Genomic DNA, 20,115 nt, shown 5'->3' with positions numbered 1-20,115 from the left:
ATCCACTCTAACATGAGTTGTAATTATTCAGTCAAAGAAAAAACTGGTCAAAACAAACTTATAATAACTTCAGCAATACTAAATACTTGCTTTTATAAGGCAAACCTCCATAGGAATATTCTCAGGTATCAGCCCAACACTGGCTTCAGGACTTGTTTCCATCTCCATGGCCAATGGTTCCTCACTCAGACTGGAAGGTGATTCTCCTCCAGCCTCTGTAAACTCCATGTCCTCTGGAGCTTGACTGCTATCAGGAGCTCTCAGCCCTGAGCATTGTGACCTTCCCTGCTGCTGTTCCTCTCTGTTCTGATTTTCTAGGAGCCTAGTGTTCAGGGAGAGCAGCTTTCAGCCCCGCCCCCAACCCTCAGGTGGAAAGGATTTCCGGTGATTCACCTTGTGACCCAGAGGGGGATGGGAACCTAGCACTGCTGCTCTCTTACTCCCTCTACAGGCCCTAGAAGGAAATTCGGTCTGAGAGGCAGAAAATGGGGAATAAGACAGATTATGGGCAGTGTCTGGATTTGCACTGGGACCTGTACTAGGGACACTCCTAGCAGGCATAGTCTGCTTAACACAACACGCGGAGGCCCTGACGTATTTTTAGTCGATCTGGTAGTATATCTGGTCCAAGTCCACTTCTACGGTGGTGAGGCTGTCTTTTATTACTCCTTTGAACACTTCCACTGCTTCTGGTATTGTTGCGGTGTCCTCCTTCGTAAAGACGGATGCAAAGAAGGAATTTAGTCTGTCTGCAATTTGTTTTGTCTTCCTTGATGTACTCTTTTCTTCCCTGGTCATCCATCGGTCCCACCACCTCTTTTGCGGGTTTTTTCCCTTTTACGTATCTAAAAAAGGGCTTAAAGTTTTTGGCCTCTTGCGCTATTTTCTCCTCATAGTCCTTTTTGGCATCCCTCACCGCCTTGTGACATTTCTTCTGTTCATCTTTATGTTTGTTCCAAGCTTTGGTTGTTTTCGTGCGTTTCCATTTTTTAAAGTCCTTCTTTTCTTTTATGGCTTCTTTCACCTGTCTGGTAAGCCATGCCAGTTCTCCTTTCTTTGAAAATCCGCGGAATGTAGAGATTTTGTGCTTCCGTGATAGTATTTTTCAGTAGGGACCATGCCTGATCTACTGTTAACTTTATCCATCTTTTTCTTGAGCCATGGTTCCACCATGGCTCGCATGTGATCGTATTTACCCTTTTTGAAGTTTAAGGTCGTGGTTAGGGTTTTGGTACGTTTCCCTTTCCCGATGTCAAGTTTAAAGTTGATCATGTTGTGATCACTCGTCCCCAGCAGGACTGTGACTTCTACTTCTTTTGTCGGTCCCGTAAGGCCATTTAGGACCAAGTCCAAGGTGGCGTTTCCTCTTGTCGGCTCTCTTACCATTTGTTCCTGGAAGCAATCCCCAAACGCCTCCAGGAACTTGGCCTCCTTGCCGCAGTTGAAGGTTCCCAGGTTCCAGTCTATCCCCGGGAAATTGAAGTCTTCCAAGATTATTACATTGCCTGTCTTACATTCTTGTTTAATTTCTTCTATCATTTCTGAGTCTGTTTCCTCCGTCTGTCCTGGGGGGGCGATAGTAAAGGCCAATTTTTGTGTCCGCGCCATTGTGTAGGAATCTTGATCCAGAGGGACTCTAGCTTCTCTTTTCTTTCCGTCGTAGTCTCTCCAACTGTTATGCCTAGGGCCAGGGGGTAAATGAACTCAGCATACATGTCTCCTCAAGTCTGCTTATCTAACCTCCTTGACCTTAGTGTTACCTTGACAACATCAAAAGGACAGTAAATCTGACATTCTGACCTCCTTGACCTGAGTGTTGCCAAAACAACATCAAAGGGACTGGCCAGGGGGGGTAACTGAAACTCAGCATACTACTGACATGAATCCACAAGTCTGCTTATCTGACATTCTGACCTCCTTGACCTGAGTGTTGCCAACACAACATCAAAGGGACTGGCCAGGGGGATAACTGAAACTCAGCATACTACTGACATGAATCCACAAGTCTACTTATCTGACATTCTGACCTCCTTGACCTGAGTATTGCCCAAACAACATCAAAGGAAGAGTGAAACCAGATGGGAAGCCGGTTTACTGCCACATCTCCTTCTGACATCCTGACCTGGGTGTTGTCAAAACACCAGAACAAAAAAACAGGACCTGGTGTGCCTGAATCGTAGTGAAGGACGGTGATTACTGCAGGATCAGCTGTATTACTATGAACTATATAAGAACAGAACTCTGCCCCTAACATGAGAATCCAAGACATCTCCAGGAACAGGATCCAAGATGACTAAAGGGGCAGTCTCCCGTGTCTACTCGCCTATTAATTGAGGGATTCCCAATTATGAAGGAAGAGTGTTTGCCTGAGATACGGTGATGCTATTTAATTCTTATATATGTATAATAAAGTGTTATTGTTTATGCTTTATATTGTCTGTGTGCTTTTCTGAGTGTCACTGATCATCCCATTTGACAGAAATAAGTGGCGGAACATATTGGTACCAGAAGTGGGGTTGATCAATGTGGTCAGAAAAGCTACCTAGAAAACAAGGGGTTGAGGAGCAGGCTCCCAATCCCTCCATTCCGAATGGGAATGACAGTATAGGTAAATTAATGGCCACTGAGTGGTCTGTAGAAGCAGGATTATGTGAATCCTGTACTTTTGGAAGTGGGGATCCACATGAATTATGTGCCTCCTTACAAAAGGTGAAAATCTCAAAAGGAGAAGAGCAAGAAGGAATTTCTAGACAAGAAAGGATGATTTTGTCAGACTGGAGAAATTTGCATGAAGCTAAACAGGAATTACAATTGAAATTGGGAGAGCTGGGAAAGAAAAGGTGTAATCAACAGCATGCCATTAAAATGCTACAATGTCAGAATAAGTTGTTAATGGATAAGGTAGACACCTATCAAAATGTAACAGAAAAATGTGCACAATATAAATATAAGAAACGGAGGCGGAAAGTGAGTTACAGAAAAGTTAAAATCTTAATTTATCATCTGCCGGATGATTGGAATCCAAACAAACGGGATGGGGATATTTGGGATTCAAATTATAATAACAGTGAGGAGGATATATGTGTTGAAGGAGAACAGTTTAGAAGCAGAGCCTGTGAGGAGACAAAGATTACAGGGAAATCTGCAAACAGGAGAAAATCTAACTAGAAATAATGTTATGGAGGATGTTACTCCACATGAAATCATGGATACGATGGCACGCTTTACACAGCAGCCTGGGGAACCACTAATACAATGGGTAATTCGGGTGCAGGAGCTGGGCGCAGCAGGGATTATGTTGGATGCCACAGATGCCCCTAAATTTGTTCAAATTAGTCAAGAAGTAGCAGTGCAAAATGCATTGCGGGAGGATCCTTATCCTGCAAAATATGCCCAATGGTCTTTATTAGAGATAATTAGTAGGGGTGTCACGAAGCGATATCCACTTGAATCTGATTGGCCCTCAAATGATAAAATTTGGTATACATTAAAAGATGCTCAAATGAAAATTAAGGAGGAGACTATGAAGGTAGCCTTAGTAATAGGTCACACTGACATATATATGACATTACCTTTTACTGTGTCCATGAGAAATAAAATTATTAAGTATGCTGCACCGGCATACAAACAGGTAATGATAACTTTGTTGATCAATCAAATAGACAGGACTATTTTGGAAGCCTTAGAAGCGGTCCGACAGTTAGGAGATTGGGGGGACTGGGGACCTCAAAATACTTTTGATAAAAAGAGAAAAGGACAATCCAATTCAAACAGGGCTAATCGGGTATCTCGGAGGAATATGTTTTTGAAATTAATAAAAGATGGTGTAAAGGGGGAAGAAATAGATGGGAAGAATACAAGGACATTATGGGAAATGTACAAAAGTAGAGGACTGGGAAAGAAATCTATGTCTCAAGCACAAATGAACAAAGGAGAGAGGGAGGATATTTTGGTGCCAACGGCTCCCCCTGAGGAAACTGCTTCCATTCTTTATCCTGATTTAAAAGGGTGGAAGTGTTGGGAGGATCAATAATGTGAATGCCGAGCCTCAGTGTTTGCCTGGACCAAATTAGAACAGCGTCCGCAGGTAGAGATAAATATTTAGTAGAAATCTGGGGAGCAAAAGGTACAAGCTGTAGTGGACACTGGGGTGGAGGAATATAAATATCAGGATTGGGGGGAAAATTATACAAGCAGGAAGAAAAAAAAAATTACAAATTTTAAAATTGGACAATTACCAATTTGGGAATATACTGTATTAATCTATGGAATTCCTTAAAATATAATAGGGCTAGATATCCTAAAAGGGTTAACATTACAGCTTTCCGATGGAATCTATAGTTTTGGTAAATTGCCAGACATTCCTGTGAGCAGTAGTGGTGGGGAAACCAATAGTAGTACCGATCTCCACAAAAAATTGTAAACATGAACCAATGCATTTTTTACTATTCCTATAGTGGAGCAATGTCCAGAACAATTTGCATTCACTTGGCAAGGGAGGCAATATACATCTACCAGACTACCACAAAAATACTTACATAGTCCCACTTTCTATCACAAGATTATAGCAGAAAGTGGGCAAAAGGATGCCGAGAGGTGATAGAGAAAGTTAAACAGAAAATTGTAAACTTCCCTTCTCCCCAAAGTAAAAAACAGACTTGGGCCTTTTTTGATTCTGGAGGCAACATATTTCACATCTGGGGTAACATATGGGGTAGGTTGGACAATAAAAAAGTAGAAATATTGCTAAGTGACCTTTATAATGTATAAAGTTTTGTTAGATAGTATAAGGAAGTTGCACTCCAAGTGATTTTGCAAATGTGTCCTTTACCTCAAACACTAACAGTGTGAACCACTGTACCTGCACGTAAACTTCTCTAGTATGTTTTATAGATGAAAACGTCCCTGCTTGCATTCTCTTATGATTGTGTGACAGAGCTTTGAAATGGAAGAAAATAGAAAAAAGACCAGTAAAACTATATAGAGCAATTAACTTAAGTTTTTATCTCTCTTTCTTTTAGAAGCTTAGTATCCAGACATGGTCAGGAGAACCAATTTCACTGTGCCATATTTAAAATACTTCCAGCACTGTGACCTGATAGTGGGAATCCAATGGATACCAAATTTGTTTATGACTCTTTTGATTAATAGTGTGCTTATTTACAGATTAAATTCAACCCTGAATCATTACCGATGGAAGAAAGCATGCCGGAGCTCTGTGTTTGTCTGTTTATGTTATGTGTTGTCTGTTTTAGCTTATGGGGTACCCCAACATCGCACATTGGCCATTTCCAGAGTTTATTCCACCCCTTCTATTAGTCCAAATGGTACCAAATCCCTTTCCAAAAAAGATTCCCCCACATACAAGAAAGTTTCTTATGAAAACCATGCTCACAATGATTTTATGCTATGGCTCATACAGCCCAATGATAATTTAGTTAGGGGTTATATTATAAGAGGATATCTGAAGAGAAAAAATTAGAAAGCTTTATACCTGGTAAAATGGTGGTCATTGGTATTTGATATTTGCTAAATAAAATAAAAAATGGTCTCTCTTTATTTAACTTACCAGGTATAAACAGTGCAGGGCGCATCTCTGACATAAGTTATTTTGGTATTACCATCAGTACGTGTTTATGGTCTCTCTTAAGTGACATAATAATTATGTCCAGAACATAAAAAGGTGTATTTTCTGAATGTCCTACAGAATACCTTTAAGTGCATTAGTGTTGTTTCTCTTATCTCACACAAATACTACCTTACACACAAGTATTGTGTCACATGTTATCACATTCTGTACATAAAGTGGTTTTTCTTCTTTTTATTTTTTTATCTTCTCGTATACCACTAGGGGTGCTTATTGTAACTAAAGCATTGAAGCTAAACAGTCATGATGAAATATTTTCCTTGGAAAATCACGTACTGGGAAATGTTATTCCATATAGACTTTCATCCTTTTGTGATAAAATTGGTCAACTCTGCTCTCTTATTCTGATGATTTGGCTAACATGCTGGGTTAAGAGAAAATTTCACCAGATCGAGAAGATGATGACACGCAACCAGACATACAGTGCCGTGCCATGACGCTATTATGTGGCACTGACTTGGGGATAGAAGTGAGCCTATATCCTGCCACTTCACATTAGGGCTGGTCTCTGGAGGTGGTGCACTTGACTCTTACGTGAGTGAAGGCATGTGAGTGGCATAGCAAGCCTATTGAAACTGGAGCATAGCCAGACCCTAACCAAAGCTGCTAAGAAAAACGGGATACCAGATAACTGCAGTGATCGATGGTGAATATGAAGCTACCCTAAATGTATGTAAGCCATGTGTAAGAGCACAAATATAATATTAATAAGATTATTAATTTCCATGATTCCCTATACGTGATACTTTCAAGTAAAATGCCTAATTAGCAAGAAATATTAGGGAATGCAAGAATACCAGGTTTAGAACATAAGGAAATAATTTATGAAGGGAAAATTAATTTTCCCATTTTACCTTTACCTAAATGTAGAACCTGAGGTATAGTAAATACTATTGTTTCTGAAATACTGGCTGGCAAACAAGCATATTTTGGCTCCAGAGTAGCAGATGTATTTAGATGGGAAGGTGAATGGGTGCCAAATACTGTACATAATTATGAACTAACACTACGATATGATCAGTTAATGTTACATGTCGTCAATGATATCACAAAGAATTAACTTTATCTCATTGATCTAAAACCACATCACATTCTGTACCCTTAGATAGAAAATGGTGTAATTTTGAAATGAAACAATGTGTCCTTTTACAATTTGTGCCAATGGACCATTCCACCGCAAGGTTATACCTTTATACAAGAAATATCACATAAAAACCTTTATATTTGTTGAAACTTGTGATTCATGCTATTCAAGCTCCCTTTTCAGTATGTGTATATCAAATGTAAATATTAATTTTTCTTTTGCCGATGTATTTTATTGCCATCTATAAAGAAAGCCATGCAAAATATAACCTTACTTTGCTACGGCATAAAAAATACTAACTTGCATTCTGTGGCAGATCATATTGAAGCTACCACTTCACTCCATTGGTGGGATGCTTTTACTAGAGGCAGTGCTATGGCACAAAAGGTGTTTCTTCATTTCTTACTCTATAATTTTGTTTGGCTATCCTTAGGTTAACATTTCTTAATTGTGGGTTTATACAAACGGACACTCTCTCCCTTTATTCGGAGGACTTCTTAATTGGGAGGTGCAGACTTAAGGATCCAGGGGTGGACTGTTATGCCTAGGGCCAGGGGGTAAATGAACTCAGCATACATGTCTCCTCTAGTCTGCTTATCTAACCTCCTTGACCTTAGTGTTACCTTGACAACATCAAAAGGACAGTAAATCTGACATTCTGACCTCCTTGACCTGAGTGTTGCCAAAACAACATCAAAGGGACTGGCCAGGGGGGTAACTGAAACTCAGCATACTACTGACATGAATCCACAAGTCTGCTTATCTGACATTCTGACCTCCTTGACCTGAGTGTTGCCAACACAACATCAAAGGGACTGGCCAGGGGGGTAACTGAAACTCAGCATACTACTGACATGAATCCACAAGTCTACTTATCTGACATTCTGACCTCCTTGACCTGAGTATTGCCCAAACAACATCAAAGGAAGAGTGAAACCAGATGGGAAGCCGGTTTACTGCCACATCTCCTTCTGACATACTGACCTGGGTGTTGTCAAAACACCAGAACAAAAAACCAGGACCTGGTGTGCCTGAATCGTAGTGAAGGACGCTGATTACTGCAGGATCAGCTGTATTACTATAAACTATATAAGAACAGAACTCTGCCCCTAACATGAGAATCCAAGACATCTCCAGGAACAGGATCCAAGATGACTAAAGGGGCAGTCTCCCGTGTCTACTCGCCTATTAATTGAGGGATTCCCAATTATGAAGGAAGAGTGTTTGCCTGAGATACGGTGATGCTATTTAATTCTTATATATGTATAATAAAGTGTTATTGTTTATGCTTTATATTGTCTGTGTGCTTTTCTGAGTGTCACTGATCTACCCATTTGACAGAAATAAGTGGCGGAACACCAACAGATTCTACTCCTTCCTGAACATATAGGGCAATACCTCCATCTTTCTGCCCTACTCTATCTCTTCTGTATAGTTGTATCCCTGTAGTACTGTGTCCCATATGTTTTCTTCATTCCACCATGTTTCTGTTATGCCAATGATTTCCAGTTCATCTTGTCTTGCTATTGTTTCTAATTCACCCATTTTGTTTCTCAGACTTCTAGCATTCGTATACATACATTTGAGTTCTCTTTGTGTTACCTTCTTGGACTTTCTAAGCTTAGCTGTCTCTACTGTTTCTTTCACTGCTCCTGTGTTGTCTCCCTTATTTGCTGTGTGGTTGCCTCTCCTGTGTCCAAGTCGTCCCTTCCTGCCTTGTCTCCCTTATTTGCTGTGAGGTCGTCCCCTCCTGTGTCTGAGTACTTGCCCGTATTCCCTTCTTCGGGGCATCCTGTCACCCAGGCCATCGACTGGTGGTCGACTGTCGGCTTTCCACTGTCCTTTAGTTTAAAGCCTTCTCAATGGCCTTCTTCATGTTGCCTGCCAATACTCTTACTCCTTCATTCTTGAGGTGTAGTCCGTCCTTTCTGTAATACTTGCTCTTTCCCCAGAACGCCGTCCAGTTGCGCACGAAGTCAAAGCCCTCCTCTTCACACCATCGTTTCATCCAGGCGTTGATTGCTTGCAATTCCCCTTGTCTCTTTCCGTCCGCTCTTGGTACCGGGAGGATCTCGGAGAAAACCACCTTCACCTCCCTGATCTTCAGTTTTCTTCCTAGTGAGTGGAGCTGGCCCTTCATCTCTTCCCTGTCGTATTTCCGTCCTCTCACATCGTTAGTTCCCATGTGGATAAGCACAGCAGTGTCCTCTCCCCCTGCGCTGTCTATGATCCTGGAGATCCTATTGGCCACATCCTTCACTCTTGCTCCAGGCAGGCAGTTGACGATTCTGTCCTCTCTTCCTCCTGCGGTGTGGTTGTCCACATGATGTATAATGGAGTCGCCCACGATGATCCCCATCTTCTTTATTCGGGGGTTCCTTGGGGATCGTAAGTCCACATCCATGATGTAGGGCCTATCTTCTCCCTCCTGTGATATGCTTGAAATTTTTTTCGGCTTTTTATATGGGGGGATATCTTCCTGCATTCTCTCTCTTTCTCCTGGTGTGCAGTCCTCCCCTATCTCAGCTTCAGTTTCTTCTGAATTTGCAGGGGTGTCTTCTCTCCTCTTGTCCAGGACATCTTCTTGGGTTGCTCGGGTACAGCTTTCCGGCCCTGGGATCTCCACATGTTGCTGGTGAGCTTCCTCGATGAATCTTTCAAGTTCTTTGACCTCTCGTTTGGACTGGACTCCACTAGAAACTTCTCCTGTTCGTGGATTCTATCTTCAAAGATGAGGAGTTCTTTTAGTTCTGTTACTGTCTCCTCTAGTAGCCGTACTTGCCGTTTCAAGCTAACTAGCTCCATGCACCGACTGCAAATGTATGCCCAGATCACTGAAGGGCATACATTTGCAGTCGGTACAGAAGACAGGAAAGCTCATCTTCTGACTTCCTTGGACTTCCATTTCTTGCTTCCCTTCTGAGTTGTCCGAGTGATTTGTTGTGAACCTTCTGTCTCTGTTGACTGGTTGTTTTCTGACTTCCTGTCTGCTGTCTTCCTGTTTGTAGTGAGTCTGTTGGTGTTACTGTGTTGGGACCTTTGTGTGTTTGTTTCCTTTCTAGGTGTGTGGTACCTTACCTTGATTCTGCTTGTGCGGGTTTGTTCCTTCTGTGTCTGTCTCTTCCTTACCTTCTGTGCTTGCCTCTTGCTGCTTCTTTACCTTCCCGTCCTCCTCTGGTGTTCTTGGTTGTAGTGACTTGGCCTTTCCAAAGGCCCTTCTAGAAGCCCTACGCAAAGGCGCTCTCACTAAGGCGAGCGCCTTTGCCGCTCGCCTTCACCGAACAGCTATGTGCTGTTGGCTCCTCCCCTTTTTAAGGGGGAGTCCAGCGCTGCCTCTGAGCAGTGGGGGTGGGCGGAGCGTACTCTCGGCGCTTCCCCGAGCCTTCTGCTCCCTCCTGCCTCCTTCTCCTTTACTTTCCCCGAGTTCTTTTGCTCTCCCTGGCTACCTCAGCACGCTGCTCCTTTCTCCTCCTGTGCTCGGCACCAGCACCACTGAATTGATGAATTCAGGGTGAAACTCCTAACCAGGACATCTAGATTGCCCCTGCAGATGCTCACCAGCTTCTTTCTGGGTTTTTGTGCCTGCATCACGATGTGCTTCACCGGGGATGCACTCATGCTGCTAACTGGTTCCAATCTGGACTTTCTTCCTGGCCCTCAGACCAACTGGGCACTAACACCCTCAAGGAATCAGAGAAGGCTGAGCCAGCAGCTCCTGCCTACCCCCATGCACAGTTTAGAACACTGACAGATGGCCAACCACCGCAAACTTGGCTTGAATCCAAAGTATCCTGGCCTGAGGAGTCCATCACTGTTTTTTAAGCAAAAACCAAAAGTGTTTTGAGGCATATAGAGGCTTTTATTTTCAAATTGGGAAATCCAAGATGGCCACAGCAGCAGCAATTTTAGCTCAAAAAAATGGCCCAGGGGAACTACACTGGAGACTAAAAATTAATAAAATTAGGATTTTAGAGGTGAGGGAACCTAACTTTTAATCGCAGAACCTAAAAAAAAAAAAAAAAAAAAAAAAGATTTTAAAGATACCCCCTCCCTCCCCACACACACACACATAAGAACATAAGCAATGCCTCTGCTGGGTCAGACCTGAGGTCCATCATGCCCAGCAGTCCGCTCACACGGCGGCCCAACAGGTCCAGGACCTGTGCAGTAATCCCTTCTATCCCCTTTTCCAGCAGGAAATTGTCCAATCCTTTCTTAAACCCCAGTACTATACTCTGCCCTAGTACGCCCTCTGGAAGCGCATTACAGGTGTCCAACACACGTTGGGTAAAGAAGAACTTCCTAGCATTTGTTTTGAATCTGTCCCCTTTCAACTTTTCCTAGTGCCCTCTTGTTTTTATTTTTCGAAAGTTTGAAGAATCTGTCCCTCTCTACTCTCTCTATGCCCTTCATGATTTTATAAGCCTCTATCATATCCCCTCACCAAGTCTCTATCATATCCACACACACCAATTTTGTTTCCAAGGCTGTCAGTCAGTAACTCACTGTGCTATACTGTGTGCTGGGAGTTGCAAGTGTGGAAGCTGCAAACTGCTTAACAAGCTTGGAATCTAGACTGCTCGTGTCCTCTTGGGCCCAACAAACCGGCCGGAGAACTCAACTTCTTCTGGATTACGCACATGCAAACGGGGGGGGGGGGGGGGGAAGGGGGGGGGGTGGATGGGGAGGAAAGCAGTCGGCACGGATCTTGGAAAAAACTAGCACTGAGCAACTCAGCCTGCACTCAAGTCCAATGCAGACGAACCTGGGTCCCTAAGCTCCTGAATGTTAATGCAGGCTGTCCAAGTGGGTGTACTGCAAAGCAAGCCTACCTCTTGGAAGCAGACCCTTGACCTCAGAGTCTTTGCTCTCCTGCAGCCAGAGCTGTCCCAAAAGAAGGATCCTCGCAAATGATTAGCAAAAAAGACCAAATTTAAATGAAAAGAAACATAAGCAGAAAAGACAAGCTCCCATCATCTTGCTTGTAGAGAGACAACCCAGAAGGATGGTAGGCGGAGCAAAACAATGCTAATGAAGCTTCCTACAAGAATTTGTGCAAGAAGGAATTGACTACTCTCACATTCAGAAATGGAGTGTCTGTCGTACTAGGACTGTGTTTGCATATGCTGCCCCCAAACTCTGGAACTCTCTGCCACTGGAACTCAAAACTGAAACTTCTCACACTGTTTTCAAAACATTTCTGAAGACCTGGCTATTGAATTAAACCTCCTCCTCTAGGAGCACTTAGCTCTACCTTCTTTTCCTATTCTCTCACATTCTATGACCACTTTGCTGCATTTTTAATGCAAACTGCAGTATATCAAGCACAATAGATAGAATGTAAACTATCCAGGACAAGGATCTAAGTGGGTACCTGAAGAAATTGGAGGTAAAGTGGCTTGCCTGGAGTCACAGAACTATGATTGAACCTCGATTTCTCTGATTCGTAGCCTATTTTAATTTATTATTTCAAAAGCAAAGGGATGTTTGGGAATAGCACCACTGAAACTGCCCCTTCCTTCTCTCCTCCAGGTCAAAGACAACACAGATATAAACATACTGAACATGTATGTGCACAACACACTTACATAGTGGAGTTGGAAAGAATTCTCTACTGGCTTTCCAATATTTTAAATTGGAGTGCCTAGTATTTTTTTTTTTTTCATAATGCTAACATCGGAAATAACACTGGAAATAGCACACATTTACCCTTTTAATGAAAATTTCAACTAAGACAAGGCTTACCCTGTATTAGGTACAAAGCTAGTGTCGAAAGACACCTTCAGTCCCTTCACGAACTGCAAGAGTAAAAACATCATATAACACTTTACATTGGGAAGACATTTATAAATTACTAAAAGGAGAATCCAAATGGTCACCTTCTGATCTGCTGTTGTAGCTATTGCACATGTAATTCACAAACACATATTAAACATCAGCTGCTAGAACAGGTCTTCAAATACTCATCCTGCCCTTTCCTCGAACATATTGATTCTTTTGCAAATCATTTTATTTCTGCAAACTTTTATTCTCTTCAATAAAATGTGCATCTTTTACTGTAGCTCTACCCTGTTTCTTTTGTGCAGAAAGATATTACAGTAAACTCTCAGTTATCCAGCACCTATGGGGATGGTAGATGCCAGATAAATGTTATTTCTGGTTGCTTGAGAGTTACTCTAAAATAGCTCTGTTTCCCTTCCCACCTCACTCTCTTCCTCTCTCTGTCATTCCCCACCCCCACTTGTAGGTCCAGCATCTGTTCCTCCCTTCCCACCGTCAGAAGTGACACAACAAGGAAAGGCTCTGCCGGGGCTGACCGCAAACAGCCTGTTTATAATGCTGCCTCTGTTAACCAGCTGCCTCTGCTGCTTCAAGAAAGTGAGAGAGGGAGGGGGTTTTGGAGGGTTGGGATCGCTGCTGCTTCAGGGCTGGAAGGAAGGAAGGAGGGATGGGGGTTGGTGGGTCAGGACCATCGCCGCCGCTGCTTCGTGTGAGGGAGGGAGGGGGTTGACAGATCAGGACCACTGCTGCTCCTGGGGCTGTAGGGAGGGATGGAGAGGGGTTGTCTGGTCAGGACCGCTACTGCTGCTGCTTCAGGGGCTGTAAGGGGGAGAGGGAGAGATTGTCCGGTCAGGACTGCTGCCCCTGCTGCTTTGGGGGCTGGAGCGAGGATGACTTTTGTTTTGCCGGTTGGGTGAGATCAGGATGTTACTGTGTCAATTTCTTTCCATGTCCCACACTTAACTCTTTAGAGTGTGTTTCGATTTTACATATACCACTGTGATGTATGAGGATTTTCATAAGGATCAACACAGCACAGGAGTCAGAAAGATAAAATAAAAAGAGTTTTCAAAAACTACTAGCTCCTCAAAAATTACAAAGAAAAAGGGAATCTATTACCACATTTTTACAAATACTGACACTTTATTATGAGCAATAAAGCTGCACTTCCTTTAATATTCTCTTTCTTTCATTCTTAAAATGATCTCTTAACTAATACAATTATTTCTAGTCACATACTTTGTAAACGGAAAGGCTGTCTTCTAATTGTATAGCAGTCTATCTAATCCTTCATATTCTCATTTTATTAATCATTTTACCTTATCAGCCAAGGTTACTTCTGTTGCTAAGGTGTTCTCAGTGTTCCACTTCTGAACGAAAGTGAGCCCCAAGTCCTTCATTTGGTACTTGGTCTCTAGTTGGGCAGTGGCCTTCCCTGTGTCTGTGCTGGCACTTCCACTGGTAGTAAATTCCTGGAAAAAAAATCACAGAGTAGTCAGATGGAAGACTTAACATTTTTAAGGAATGTGTCATATTTAGCAAAATCAGATTGATCAGATTTAGATTCATAAGGCAGCACAGATATCTTGTGAGGCAGTGCTTTTACTGGGTTTTTTTGGTAGACGTTTCAAAGCTTACTTACCACAAACTAAAAAACATAAATTAGAAGACTGGGTGTATCCTGGGTAAATCAAATTATGTATGTTCATGTCTTAACTAGATGAAAGAAAAACAATTTGGTAAGCAACTCCAATCTTTAAGCCTAAAATCACGAGTTATCATAGGAAGGACTTTTTTTATTCCTGGCTCTGATTTCTGTTTCCTGAGCAGATCAGGATGGGGATACTAGAGAAGCATTCAATGGGCAGCGTAGTATCTCCTTTATATGATTCCAGCTTATGTCTTTTGGGCTCCGCGGTCTACACACTACTGCGCTTTGAAGACTGCCATTTTGAGGCTCTGGAAGGGTTTTACTCCCAACAGACAGACCTTTCCCCCCCCCCGACCGTTCCTCAGCCCTAGAGTGCCAGATGCTCCCCCCCCCCACATGCTACACGGCACGTAGCACAAGGGCGCTCTTTGGGTGCCCATTCAGAAAAATCTGGCATGAATTAGGGGTAAAGGAAACCGAGGACTCCATCCTTGCCAGTTTTGAGGCAAAACAAGGTGATTTGAAGGTTCTGGAAGTTAAAAAAAAAAAAAAAATTGGGAAATCCAAGATGGCCACCACAGCAGCATTTTAATACCAAAAAACAGCTCCAAAATGTCTTAACTAAAAATAACACACACAGAAAAAGGTATTTTGGAGGTGCAGACTTGGTCCCTGCGACATTGAAAAGGATGGAATTTGTGGAGATCATGAGGTGCCACCAACAAAGTCAATGCGACTGTGCAGTCAATTAAGAAACCAGCACAGGAGCTGTGTGTAAAACAGGTTGAGAAACATGCTTAAGCACTGAAATCTGATGTAGATTGAATGAACTGAATGGAAGTATGGTTGAAGGTAACAGTCAACAGCATGTTGGGACTCAATTGAGAGGAGTTTCTGAAGAAACTTACATGGTTACTTATGATTTGCAGGGGGTGGATGGAGGGATGATAGGAATTGGGTGGCGATAAGGAATGTGTGTATGGAATGCTTGCATAGCTATATGAAAAAACAGACAACTTAAAAGCAATACGATAGTACCCAAATCATAAGTAAGAAGAGAGAAAGTGTCTAAAAGATACAGTCAGTCAGAAAACACCCCACCCCGAAAATGTGATAATTACAAAAGAAAATCTCTTCCTTTACTTTCTTACCATCTGATGAAGAGTCCAAAAATATGATTGCATGAAAAACAGATATAAGCATCTCAAAAATTAATAGATATTCCTGAGAAATAATCAGTAAAAAAAATAAAGTATGATGAACTCTAACTTGAATACATATTTGACATAACAAGAGGTAGAAATACCATGCAATATTCAGAAAGTAAGAGGACCATTCTTATCAGTCATATGCATTGATAAATAATTATCTACACATATTCACTGCCTGAAATTTGGCCTTCTTTAATCCAGCTAAAAGCACATGTAGTGGCTTACATCATGCACATGTAAATTATGTCTGAAACAGGCATGCATAGGAGTGTGTTTTGAACAAGACCAGATGTACAAGTTTCCAAAGAGATAATGGTTACTGAGGATGGGCAGACTAGATGGGCCATTTGGCCTTTATCTGCCATCATGTTCCTAGGCTCATGGGCAAAATGGACCCACAGATTTTGCATTAAAGGAGAAATTTGGACTTACCTGTTAAATTTTCTTTCTTCATGTCCTATCGGATGAGTGGGTTATGTTCCCCTGTTAGCAGGTGGAGCCAAGAAAAAAAGCTCAGAGCTGATTCCCCTTAATAGGGGGAACATGTTACCTTTAACTCCTCAATATCCTATATATCAAGCGCTAAGACAACTATCCTATCTCACCAGGATTAATGCAATATTTCTTTACTTGATCAGCAATTACACAGATTACAGGTTCTACAAGATGCAGCAGCTTAAAATGATTTTGGGTGAATGAAAATGGATAGGGGTAGTGGCTACCAGTAAGGGGGTATGTAATGTTTAAACTTAGAATGTTTCTTTTTTCCCCTAAAAACATACAGTAGACTCTCAGCTATCCAGCACCCATGGGGATTGGTGGGTGTCGGATAACTGTTTTTCTGGTTGCTTGAGAGTTACAGTAATAATATACTGTAGCAGCAGGCAGCCATTCCTGACAACACCCCTCCCTCCCTCTGGCCCCTTAAGCAGCAGAGCCAGTCCTTATAAAATAAGCTTGAGCATGTCCCTAGGTGGCTGATCGTAATCCAAAGTTTCCAGAAACTCCCCTTAATAGGTGATATTTGGAATCAGCCTCCAATTTCACAGAAAAATCCTTTCCCATTTGTCAAATAAATCGAGTAAAGGAAAGCTTTTCCGTGGAAGAAGCTCTAGCTGGAGAATGTCTCGGAGATTTTGATGCAGGAGAATCATCAGCATCGGTGATGGAAAGTGACGGATCGGGATTGGAGTCATCCTGCTGATCAGAGTCCTGCAAAAGAGAAGGAGAACAGTGTTTCGACTGGTGCAGATCCAGTATTGGAGTCTCCGGATGTTTTCGTTTTTGGGACACTTTCCCGGACTTCATGGAGCTCCTGTCAGAGTGTCTGGAAGATGACTAATGACAATGAGTAGATGGGGACCGGTGTAGCAGGACTGGATCGATGTTGTGAGTCCTTAGAACGCACCGATGGAGCATCAATGGCACCAGAGGTCCTGGCAATGTTATACTCAGGCTGGACCGGTACCGGAAGAGTCAGTGTAGGGAGAGGCAATTGAAATTGGTCCCCGAGCTCTCTCAAAGCAAAGCATTGAGCTTCTGCCTCAAAGTAAGCACCGGTACTTGAGGCTTTGTCACCGGTACCACAGGTCCTGCAACACGCTCCAGAAAGGATGACTCCGATGACCAAGCACCCCTAAACAATGGAACCAGTCGCTGCAGGGACTTACACTTGGTCAGCATGAATTGGCTCAATGCCTTTGTGACCTGCATCCCTAAATGGGAAGGTGTTGCTTCTTAACCGGCTTACCCGAGGGTGTGATACCGGTGTCAATGGTGATGCCTCTGGCGGTGTCGATGTCTTCAATGTTGGGGACTTCGACGTAGACAGTATCGTCGACGCATCTCCCTCCATGCTGACACCGAAGAGTTTCTCTTGTTGGAGAATACGATTTTTTTATGGTACGCTTCTGCAGCGAAAAGCAGCGTTTACAAGATTGTACACGGTGTTCAGGACCCAAACACTGCAGGCACCAGCTCCGGGGGGTCTGTCAAAGAAATAGTACGAGAACACCTACCGCACTTTTAAAAACCCATCAGCGGGCGTGACATTGATAGGAACACAGCCTCAGCCAAATTAAGTTTGATGGCTGAGGCATGAATGAAGGCCCCACCGGGAAGAAAACCCGCGGACGGTGAAAAAAGAAAAAATATAAATTTTTTTTTTTTACTTTTACACAAGAAAGAAAAGAAATATATCAAAAAAGACAAAAAGCACAAGAGCAGGAAGGCAAGCGATTTTTTTAAACGAAGACCATTGAAGAATGCGACTTCAGTGCTCCACGGAAAAAATGGAACTGAGGAGCCGCGTGCCTACATTGGGCGGGAAGGCACTTGCACACGTGCGGGGCGGGCTATCATGAACTTTCTGAAATCTTAAAGTGGTGATGCACTTTTAAAGTGTCCATACTGGGGCTCTGTGAATGACGTCACCCACGTGAGAATATGCTGCCTGCTTGTCCTGGGATAATGAGGTATCAAAGCAGTCATAGCTCCGGCTGGAGGAGATACAGTCCACCAGCCAAGTGGAGATGGTTCTCTTGGAAACAGAAACTCCTAGTCTGTTAGGGTGAAAAAAAACAAAAAAAGCTGGGTGGATCCTTTATGAGGTTTAGTGCGTTCTAGGTAGCATGCAATGCTGTCTCTCCACAATGTGAATGCAGCTTTGGAAAGAAAACAGGGAGTACTATGGAATGGTTGAGGTGAAATTCTGAGATGACCTTAGGAATTTTGGATGAGTGCAAAGTACTACTCTGTCATAGTAAAAATCTTTTGTACAGAGGATCTAACACAAGAGCTAGAAGTTCACTCACATGGCATGTCGATATAAGGGCAATGAGGAAGATGACTTTCTTTTTTTTTTTTTAAATTCTTTATTCATTTTATATTTTACATCAAGTGCACAGAAAGTAACAACATTTTAACTTAATACATCACTTGAAATTCCACAAATTTTCTCATTAAATAAGATTTATCCCCTTCCCTCCCACCATTCTAATATTAAATAATACACATAATATAATAAATTCTTTCCTTCCCTTCATAACAAATAATGAAAATCAACCTCCCCTCCCCATTCTTTCATTTATGTTAATCAGGGAAAAATGATATCTATTCATTACAATAATTTATTAATGGCCCCCACACATCCTGAAATTTATTAAAATATCCTTTTTGAACAGCTAATGTTCTTTCCATTTTATAAATATGACACACTGATTTCCACCAAAAACTATAATTTAATCTGTTCCAATTTTTCCAATTATACGTTATTTGCTGAATGGCAACTCCTGTCAGAATCAGTAAACGTTTATTATTTTTGGAAGATATTTGGCTCTTAGCTCTCATAGACATGCCAAATAAAACTGTGTCATACAATAATGCCACATGATTCTCTAGCAATTTATTTGGCCCCAAATCGATTTCCAAAAAGCCAAAATAAATGGACAATAAAACAATAGATGATCTAAAGTCCCCACATCGAGATGACAATGCCAACATCTATTAGACTTAGAGCAATCTAATTTTTGTAAACGAACAGGGGTCCAGAATGCTCTATGCAAAAGGAAGAACCACGTTGTCTCATAGATGCAGACATTGTACATTTCATCCTCCAAGACCAAATTTGTGGCTATTGAGACGCAGTAATTTGATGCTTAATCTCAATGCTCCAAATTAGAGAGTTGCGCGGGGACAGAAATCCCACCCGTCCCCGCCAAAGTCCCACCCATCCCCACCCGTCCCCGCGAGGAATCCCACCCGTCCCCGTGAGGAATCCCTCCGTCCTCACCCGTCCCCGTGAGGAATCCCCTCCGTCCCCACCCGTCCCCGCGAGGAATCCCCTCCGTCCCCACCAGTCCCTATAAACTTCAGAAATAGTTATTTCATTTAATTATGCTACTGAATTAAAGGCTCTGGTAGAAACCCATTTACAAATAAGCAAAAAGACTTTATTAATTTGAAAATATTAATTGGGAAGAATACATACTTTGTAAATGGGTTTCTACCAGAGCTCTAATGTTTATAAATTTTTATCAACACAACTAATATACTACTTTATCCTGAAGCAAAAAAAAAAAAGAAATAGAATTCTTTTCCTACCTTTGTTGCCTGGTTTCTGCTTTCCTCATGTTCTCATTCAATTCCTTCCATCCACTGTCTCTCTTCCTTCTGCATCTTCCATTTGCTCTGTTACTGTGCCTCTCCCTTTCTTCCCCCTTCCAAATTGGTCTGGCACCCATCTTCTTCTCTCCGCTCCCCCCATAGTCTGGCATCTGTCTTCTTCCCTGCCAGCGTCTTCTCCCTACTCTCTCTTCCTCATTTCCTTTCAATGTCCTTCTCCCCCCCCATCTTCCCCATGTCCTTTCAGCGTCCTTCTCCCTCTCTGTCTTCCCCATGGCCTTTCAGCATCCTTCTCCACCCCTTTGTCTTCCCCATGTGCTTTCAGCATCCTTCTCCCCCCTCTGTCTTCCACAAGTGCTTTCAGAGTCCTTCTCCCCCCCCGCCCTTCCCATGGCCTTTCAACGTCCTTCTCCACCCCTTTGTATTCCCCCATGTGCTTTCAGCGTCCTTCTCCCTCCTGTCTTCAAGTGCTTTGAGAGTCCTTCCCCCCCCTCCTGTCTTCACCATGGCCTTTCAGCGTCCTTCTCCCCCCCTCCTTCTCTACAGCCCCAGGTGCAGCACAGCCGGCCAGGTCCCCTTACTTTTGTGGCACTTCCCCGACCGACCGACCGACAACAGC

The 20,115-nt window shown here is 42.7% G+C and overlaps 1 protein-coding gene across 6 annotated transcripts in view; it reads right to left on the bottom strand.

Moving 5' to 3' along the window:
• Positions 1-20,115, bottom strand: part of VDAC3 (voltage dependent anion channel 3) — a 78,098-nt gene that overhangs the window by 32,725 nt on the left and 25,258 nt on the right. For all 6 annotated transcript variants that reach the window (XM_033949094.1, XM_033949093.1, XM_033949096.1 and 3 more), the window contains exons 5-6: positions 13,832-13,984; positions 12,477-12,529 (exon numbers count right to left, since the gene is read on the bottom strand). In XM_033949094.1, the coding sequence (XP_033804985.1) occupies positions 12,477-12,529; positions 13,832-13,984 (206 nt within the window). The remainder of the gene's footprint in view (positions 1-12,476; positions 12,530-13,831; positions 13,985-20,115) is intronic.

The sequence above is a fragment of the Geotrypetes seraphini genome, chromosome 6 (genome assembly GCF_902459505.1).
Source record: "Geotrypetes seraphini chromosome 6, aGeoSer1.1, whole genome shotgun sequence".
NCBI classification, from domain to species: domain Eukaryota; kingdom Metazoa; phylum Chordata; class Amphibia; order Gymnophiona; family Dermophiidae; genus Geotrypetes; species Geotrypetes seraphini.
Note: the sequence above shows the minus strand (reverse complement) of the source record. Positions and strands in the feature narration are given on the sequence as shown.